Below are 8734 nucleotides of genomic sequence, written 5' to 3' on the forward strand. Positions count from 1 at the left end.
GTATCACAGTTATTCGCAAAACACCGAAAATTAGGAAGTAATCAATGCTTGCTAATTTGTGCTGTTGTGTGGAGTTGTAGATTAATTTCGATCTCACAGGATGCTGCAGTATCAGGCCAGGTGATCGTTTGCCAATGCCAGGTGATTATAATTTATCGTCAGGGACTATATGGAGAATAATGCTGTTCAGCGATGCAGTATGTTTGCCGCTGCAGTCTTCCTGGTATTAATAACTTCCGGATGGTTTGTGCACAATGCCATGGAAAATAATTCATTCACGTGAAGATCTCATTAGTGCAGCCCGTGGCGCTGGCATCATCTGATTGTTAGTTGCATCTTACACCCATCTACCAAAATACCATGCCAGTTGCCAGCCGATATAGCTGGGGCTCCCGTGGCTCCTGACAGTCAACTGAACCGGTTATTCTGCGCGCTGGCTCCGGGATAAAGTTATTACAAATAGCAGTCTTTGATTTCTGCTAATAAATAGTCTATAATGTCTAACATAACTGCACTGAACTCCTCTAATGTGACCGCTGCCTATGGGATGGCCTCTATCGGATGGCTTAATCATATTCTGACCACACTGGTTCCGCTGGCAACCATCTATCTCATCGTGATAGTTAGCGTCTTTCTGTCAAATAAACGGCTGCAAACGCCCTTCAACATTTACCAAATCAACATGTGCCTGTGCTGGATAGCATCGTTCATGTTGAAATGCGCCACCCTTGTCAACTTACAGATTAACGGACGCTCGACAGGAACCAGTGCAGCATGGTGTGCAACGCGGATTTACTACCTGTGGATTGGTGACCCGCTGGGCGCCTCGGGGCACTATCTGCTGTCACTCAACCGAATCTGGGCTGTGACCTTTCCTGTTCACTATCGCGCTCATCACACCAAACGGGTGGCGATTATCGCCTGCATTGTTCAGCATGCGGTTCTGTATGGCACGCGCCTGCCGCATTTTATCTTGACCATCAGCGAACGCGTCGGAGGTAACGGGAAACCCTTGTTGTCGGGGCTGTGATCGTATTTGGAGCAGTACCATACGTCTTCGTCATGCGCGCTATTAGGCGACAACAAGTCGTTCCTTTCGACCACGGTGCGTTGTGTAATAGGACCTCTACAAGTTATTTGGCGGCATAGCTAATTACTCTTCGCTTACCTGGTTAGTTATGATGCGGTTTTTAAGACCTTTATGTTCCTTTATAAGGCCTTATGTTTCTAAGGCTTGAAAGCCTTCGCTCATTGCAAATTGTAAGACGGTTCTAGATTCTCTAGATTCCTATCTGTCTTTAAACCATACCTGTTTTACGGAAGCTCGAACGCCAAAGCAACTGCACTTAAACCTTTTGTTCACTTTATTTTGTCTTACCCTATATTAGTTTCCTAAGGCCTGGCAACAGAAACGGTTTCAGTCGGATGTGTAGGGTGTACCAGCCTTGATTTAAAATGAACTCAAACAATATGGCTTTTATCTTTTGCCTACATTGCAGCAGATAGTTCCTTCCAATAGATGTATGTACATATACGGAATCGAGAACAACTAAAAGCGCTGAAGTTTACTCAATAAGCTATTCTGAAATGCAGAACCGGAACCGGGGAGGACAGGCAGAACACTGACAGCCGGCACAAACACTGTGTTCTTGGCCTCAACAGCCATCACTTTTGTTGTCTGGACTTTCCTGTTTATTACGGTGAATATCTACCCCAACTGGCTGCTTCTGACGGATATCGGTCGATTATTTGGCAACCTGAACTGTGTACTGGACGCGACGGTATTTGTCTTCTGTGCTCCGGCGACGAGGAAAATTTTCTTAGCAAAGCTAGGGTGCGGCAGCCGGAAGGAGGAGAATCTCAGTATCCAACTGAAAAGCACAGCTTCACCGCGGGATATGTGATTCCTGTTAATAGAAGAGCATGACAAGATCAATAAAGATGCAATTAACGTGGCCCGTCTCTTTTCACTGGTAAAATCCCACATAACACCCCACTTTACCGCATGTCGGTCTTTCCGAGACAAAGCAAAAACGTATGTGTGCGTATGCGCAACATCGCGGAATATTGAGTGGATGAACTCGTAACGAGGTAGATGATTGCTAGTCCCAAGGCAAAAAGGCGCTTCCGTAACACATTCTATTAACCGTGTTGCGATGACTATCAAACCGCCACATATCACCGATGCTTATCATCGCAAGCGCTATAAAAATGGCAAGCGCTATAAAAATGGCAATACATGTATAAAAATGGCAAGCGAATCAGACCCATTCGTGTGCGATAACCGTTCGCTGTTTGCTCTGCATCCCTGCCCAACTCGCCTTTTTGAACCGATAGGTCTTGGTCACCTGCAAACCTATCCACTTCCTATAAAAAGACACAGGACAGGGCAGATTTCGTCAAACTGGTCAAGATGCATATGGTCTAAATCACCACATGAACGGGACAGTCTACTTTCCTTTATTTTACTACCTTTTGTGTATGTGATGGTGCTGATGTGTATAATTTCTTTTCGCAACGATCTGGTAAAAAGAAGGCCAGTGATGCTTTTTCATATCATGCAGCGGCGGTTGTGATATGACGGCCGTTCTGTGATATGTAACTTTTAAGGATCGCCGCAACACGGTTATTGTAGCATAGAATGCGCCTTCAGTGTTGTTTAGAGATGGTTGATTCTTTTCAGTGGTAGACTGGTAGTTCATTTCTGTTCATTAGCGCTGTATTTGCGTGTTATGCGTCTGTGCCAGACCGGAGCATTTTCGTATTTTTTCTCGCGTTTTGAATAAAGCTTCACTTTATTTGGAAAATCGGGATCTGGGACTTCGCGAGTATTTCTTAGCGATTTCCGTGTAGATACGGTCCAAATAGGGTGGTATTTGTCAGTGATCACGATTTTGCAGTAAGGTTTTCCGTCATTTTCCGTATTTATCATTTCACCTTGTGGCAGTACCTACAAAAGTTTGTAGTACTATCGTATAATCCCGGACTGCGCAAACAGAATCGGTTTATGCGCTGTGGAAGCGTTTGTCATTAGAAACATGACTTTCATTAAGGAAAAGCGATTTGCACTCGTTAAACATTGCAAAGGTTTGTGCAATTTTGCATCCACATTGCCTTGCACTGTCTACAGGAACTGTTATTTTTTCAGAATTTCGAGCATTTCCTCCAACTCTCCAAAGGCACAAGCGAATCACAATTACAATTACAGAGATGATAGATCTACCGTCAAGAAAAATCGAAATAAGCAGTCAATTTGAAAAATCAATTCAATTAGGGCGCATCGGCACAGGCACATAGGTAATATGGCTTCCATTGAAAAAAAGCTAGCCAGTACGATTTTTCGCAAAGCCAGTCACATAGTCCAAAAATTCTCTGTAAGTGTCAATGCAATATTTGGATGCACCGGTACGGAAGACCAAACTCGTGGACTCCGATTTGCCGGGATCCACATTGGATACGGTCAAATTTCCGCGTGTACATTCTACGTCAATCGGCTCGTAGAACGACGACCGTTTCTGTCACGTCTTGCCGGTTTTTGCCACAATCCACGAATGGAGATCGTGGAGAATTACGCGGCAGTTTAAGGTATTGTCGCCGTAAAACACGATTGTCACCGCATCCGCCAGATCCAACTCAGGTTCCGGAAGGTTAACCCGTCCAAGGCGGCACGTAAGATTCAACGGATTTACCAGATACTGCGGGATCACAACGGGAGCAAAAGTACTAGTAATGGGGGGCGAAAAGGTTGACGTATTCGCTACAACGGTCGTCGGGGTTGGTCGAAAGGTGGTCGTATTCCAAGCCCAAGTCGGTGTCGTCGTTGACTGGTTGCTGCACTGTCGCCCGGTTGCCGGGTTGACTCCCGTTTCGTTATGATTAACAAAGCGAGATGGGCAGTTCACCCGATCCACCGATCCGTCCGTATCATAAACATAGATGTTGTTCACGTAGCCCGATAGCGCACTGCATTCTGTATTGTACGGTTGGGCTTTTGCTATAATAAGCACAAGACAAAGGCATTAGACAGACTCACAGTCACTGGATATTGTTATACAGTATATAACAAAACTCTACAGTACTGAAGTGTCTCTAATGTCTTCATTTACATTCCACGATAACGAAATCGATAAGCGCATCATGGTAGCTCGTAGCCGGCGACGAACTGCGAAAGCACTCGAACGTGATGGATGGTTATCCGTAAAATGCTGTCTGTGCTTGTGCCACCGATTTAGGGTTGGTTGATGGCTGGGTGCCTGCCAGATAAACTCTTTAGACGGTAGTACTGTCCGTCAGACGTGTCGTAGATTTCGAGATAGTCACCGGAGGGCAAGTTGAATTTCCTAAGACATATTTTAGCGAACAATTAGCCAAGGGAATCCAGGACACAACATTAGACGTCATAACTCATTGAATACAAGACCCGAACACTTGGACAAACTTTCTCAACTATTTTTGAGTTTTCTCCCTACCGGATGTTTAGATAAAGTGAGTAGTATTCCTTTGTCCAAGGGGAAAAGAATCCACACTCTGGATTTAATGCAATGGCACAGGTGCACAGTCCCGCTGGCAGCCGACTGATGTGGTAGTAACGAAATGTACCGGCTCTCCCGGTGTCAGGACGGGGACACTCCAGTGTCAAAATACCAGGGCACGAGTCTTCCAGATCCGAGTCTACAGTATAAAGAGTGATCAAATTAGCCAATTTCTGCCAGTGTTTTACAGGTAAATCAAATTTCTTGATCTACTTCTGAACTCAGATTTCTCCTTATGGAACCTCTGAAAACTGGAATATGTTGCAACATTAAATGATGGTTAATAGAACTCTTTTATGTCGATGTTGCCGGTAATTTTCCGCTGGCTATTATTTTAACCTCTTTATGTTATTAGACTAAAAAATTAATACGAGTAATTTAGGGTGTCTCGGCTTACATTGATAATCCTGAGCGGACGAAGTCTTAGCAAAGTAGACGATTCCCAGTGCAAGGGTAAAAAGAAGAACTCTGCCGTAGCCCATTGTATCTGCATAAGTTTGTAGCACTAGCGTAATACAAATAATCCCGGACCACTGAGCAAACAAGATCGTTTTATACACCGCGGTCCTGGCATGTGGAAGCTTTTGTCATGCAGATACGAGACAAAACTGTAATTGCCTTTAGAGAAAAGCGATTTGCAGTAGATAGCTTTAAATCGGTTTGGTGTTCCGAATACCTGCTAATGGATGCACAATAGATTTTGTTCCAGCATCGCATAATGCAGCTACAACATGTACAATATTAAATTTATCACTACTGTTGTTATAGGTAGTTGTTGTGATATAGAGAAAATATACAGTGCGATATTATTACGCACGCTGTACTTTGCATTCCCTTAATTGTTTATGGTGGTCTTATGCCAAGCAGATGAAAGTTAGCAGCTAGACTGCCATGTCTGCGGCATACAAGACAATGAAAAGCTGTGACTAGAATTCTTTTACTTATTAAAATTCTTTTATTGATTCGATGTTGGCTTTCGGCCGCTGACACGAGAATTACGCGAGAAACAACCTTTTAGTCCAGTGATGCTAACCAAAAATTGAGGTGTGGCATTCATAATATTAATTCATAAGAAATTAAGTTATTAAATTCTAAAAATGGAAAAATACAGAAAATAGAAAAATACAGGTATTGACGTTTTTAAATTTTTGACTAATTTGTTTTAAAACAAACCTTTTGATTGTTAGCCTACAAAATGCAGAATAACTTGGTGTAAATTAGCAGCGAGCTTCGGCAAATCACAATTTTCCCGTTATCCACCTAAAAAATCTACAATCACTCGTAATATGGTACTAAGATGAAAATATATAGGCAAGTAATTGTTCAGGCAAGGTAAACATAAAGATTATGAACTAGTCATAAATTTTCATGCTTTTTGCACTTTAGATATCATGTGAACGTAAACACAAGCAATTTAACGTTTTCGGTACAAAATTTATTAATGTTTTCAACTTTGCTAAAGGTGTTCCAGCAGTGTTGGCAACTTATCAGCACTAACCGTTCTTAGCTTTCTAAAGGTCCATATAATTGCTCTGAACAGAGAGGTAGGTCGTCTACATGTTTATTATCGATAAAAGTATTCCGCGCGATCGCATTGGACAGTAAAAAAAACAAAAATATCGGCAGGCTATCCAAATAGATTTCCCGCAAAACCCGTCACATAGTCCAGAAAATCTCTATATGTCTCGATACATCTCTTTGATCCACCAGTGCGGAAGACCAAACCTGTTGATTCCGATGTGCCGGGATCAACATTCGATACGATTAACTTTCCGCGTGCACATTCTACTTTAATCGGTTCGTAGAACGATGCTCGTTTCTGTCGCGTCTCGCCGGCTTTCGCCACAATCCACGAATGGAGATCATGGAGAATCACGCGGCAGTTTATGGTATTGTCGCCGTCAAACACGGTCGTCACCGCATCCGCCAGATCCAAATCTGGTTCCGGAAGGTTCCCGCGACCAAGACGGCACGTAATGTTCAACGGGTTAACGAGATACGATGGAAGCTCAGCTGGAGGTGCAGTGACGGGAGGCTGAAAAGTGGTCGTACCGGTAATTACTGGAACGGCGGTAGTGGTTGGTCGGAAGGCCGTTGTACTCCAAGCCGATGTCGGTGTCGCCGGCTGGATATCGCATTGTCGCCCGCTAGCCGGTTGAGTCCAGTTACCGTGGAATCAATATAGCTAGACGGGCAGTTCACACGATCCACCCATCCGGCCGTATCACAAAGAAAGTTACTGTTCACGTATCCAGATACCGCATTGCAGTATCCACTGTGTGAGCCGGGTCGTTCTGAAACAAACATAGCATGCATTTGAACACGACTATTGGTTGTCTTTTATAATAGCACAGATGCAATGTCTTCCATTACCTTCAACGACAACGAAGTCGATAAGCGCATCATGAAAATTTGTAGCGGTCGATGAGCTGCGAAAGTATTCAAACTTGACGGATGGTATTGGGAAGTACTCTGTCACAGCTTGTGCCACCGATGCGGGGTTAACGGCTGCGGTGTGATTGCCGGTTAAATGCTTTATAAAGTTGTAGGTAAGACCGGCGTCGTAAATCTTGAGATAGTCATTGGCAGGTAAGTCGAGTTTTCTAAAAACCATTTACCGAACAGTTATCGAAAACTAGAGAATTCAGCGAATAAAAGACACAAGCACATGGAACGGCTTTATCTTTTCTTTTCTGACTTTTTTCCTTACCGGATGTTTAAATAAAATTTATACCGGTCCGTCCAGCCCCCGCAGTTGTGGGCCAGCGTGGCCTCGAAGGAGCACAGCCCAAGTGGCAACATATAGATCAAAAAATAACGGAATGTACCGGCTCTCCCGGTTTCCGGGACTGGGCATTCTAAGATCACGCTACTATTGCATGACTTTTCTAAATCCACGTCTGCAATCCAAGAAGCGCTTAAACCAGCCAGTTTAGGAAGTTCGCTACGGTAAATAAAGTTTCTTTATCCTTTTTAAACTCAGATTTACAATTTGAATATGCTGGGACAAAAAACATTTTAGTTGATAGAACAGTTTCACTACCGGTATTGGATGCAATTTTCCGCTAAATTTTCTTACAACTTTTCTAAATTATTCACTTTAGGAATTATTATATAACGTATTTCTGCTTACATTGATAGTATGGAGCCGATGAACTCTTAGAGAGAGAGATTATTCCCCATCCAAGGGCAAAAAGAAGGACATATCCGTAACCCATTGTATCTGTGTAAGTTCGTAGCACTAGCGTAAGAATCTCGTAGCACTGCGCAAGCAAAACTGCTAAAAGTTTCATGTAATGATCGCCTTAAACGGTTCGAGTGCTTTTGTCATTCAGATAACATGCAAAAACAATGGTTGTCTTGGGAGAAAAGAGGTTTTCACTAAGATAACGTATCACCAAGGTGTTTTGTATACCTGCTGAAATATGCACGTTGGATATTCTTTCAGCATCGCATAATGCAACCACAATTATTTTTGTCATTATCAGTTTTGTCGTTTCATGCGGTTATTGTAGTACAGAGGCAATGTTCAATACGGTTTTATATTGCAAACTCGGTGCACCTTGCACGGCATTATTTTGCATTGTTATTTACGAAAATGAACGGAGAAGATAAATGTCCCGCAGTTTTCATTGCCCAATAAATATCATTGAATTAACAATCATTTAAGCAAAAACAAACATTTTGCATTGTTTGCCGAAGCAGTGCAGGATGGCGAATTATAAAACTGGCACCTACGCTTTACTTTTTATCTAGAATCTAAGTACTAACGTAAAGGTGTAAAAATTCAGAATACAGCTGATGCGTATTGGCAGCCGGTGTCGGCGAATTAAATCTCCTTGGGTAATGTCACCGCTTCCGAAGTCCACTGTTTACGCTGGAATTCCATCTGCTGGAAAGCTGGTACTCTCGGCGATTGCCTGTGTGCGGTGACGGTTGGTCAGCGAGAAGGTGGCCGACCGGGGATCGGTGGAAAAGAGCGGCCGGTGCCCTGCGTAACCTAAGGCCTTTATCGAGCAAACGCAAAATAACAGCAGAAAACCAGAAGGGTGTGGCGGGTGGTCAAGAACTAAACACTCACGCGCACATGAAACCCCAAAATGTAATGACATCGTCAGACTAAAATGCAGAGCTCAAAACGGGTACAGGAGCAGTCAAGCGCCCGGCACTTGCGCGCCCGGCGTTTGTTCACAATCAGCATT

At 43.4% G+C, this 8734-nt stretch overlaps 1 protein-coding gene across 1 annotated transcript; it reads right to left on the reverse strand.

The window, feature by feature from the left end:
- Positions 1 to 6564: 6564 nt before the first annotated feature.
- LOC129596543 (uncharacterized) lies at positions 6565 to 7750 on the reverse strand. Its single transcript, XM_055493852.1, has 4 exons — positions 7666 to 7750; positions 7243 to 7432; positions 6906 to 7135; positions 6565 to 6826 (listed from the first exon to the last, which is right to left on the reverse strand). The coding sequence occupies exons 1-4, from the start codon at positions 7748 to 7750 to the stop codon at positions 6591 to 6593; spliced, it is 741 nt and encodes a 246-aa protein (XP_055349827.1). The 3' UTR covers positions 6565 to 6590.
- Positions 7751 to 8734: the final 984 nt, after the last annotated feature.

Source organism: Paramacrobiotus metropolitanus, unplaced genomic scaffold, assembly GCF_019649055.1.
Source record: "Paramacrobiotus metropolitanus isolate TYO unplaced genomic scaffold, Prichtersi_v1.0 Parri_scaffold0000091, whole genome shotgun sequence".
NCBI lineage: Eukaryota > Metazoa > Tardigrada > Eutardigrada > Parachela > Macrobiotidae > Paramacrobiotus > Paramacrobiotus metropolitanus.

Bases quoted from the DNA above. Each gene is read 5' to 3' on its own strand.
- LOC129596543 (XM_055493852.1), bottom strand. From the start codon at position 7,750: ATGGGTTACGGATATGTCCTTCTTTTTGCCCTTGGATGGGGAATAATC. The intron at 7,136-7,242 runs GTAAGGAAAAAA...AATGGTTTTTAG, and splicing joins AAATTTTATTTAAACATCCG to AAAACTCGACTTACCTGCCA. The intron at 6,827-6,905 runs GTAATGGAAGAC...TGTTTGTTTCAG, and splicing joins CGACTTCGTTGTCGTTGAAG to AACGACCCGGCTCACACAGT.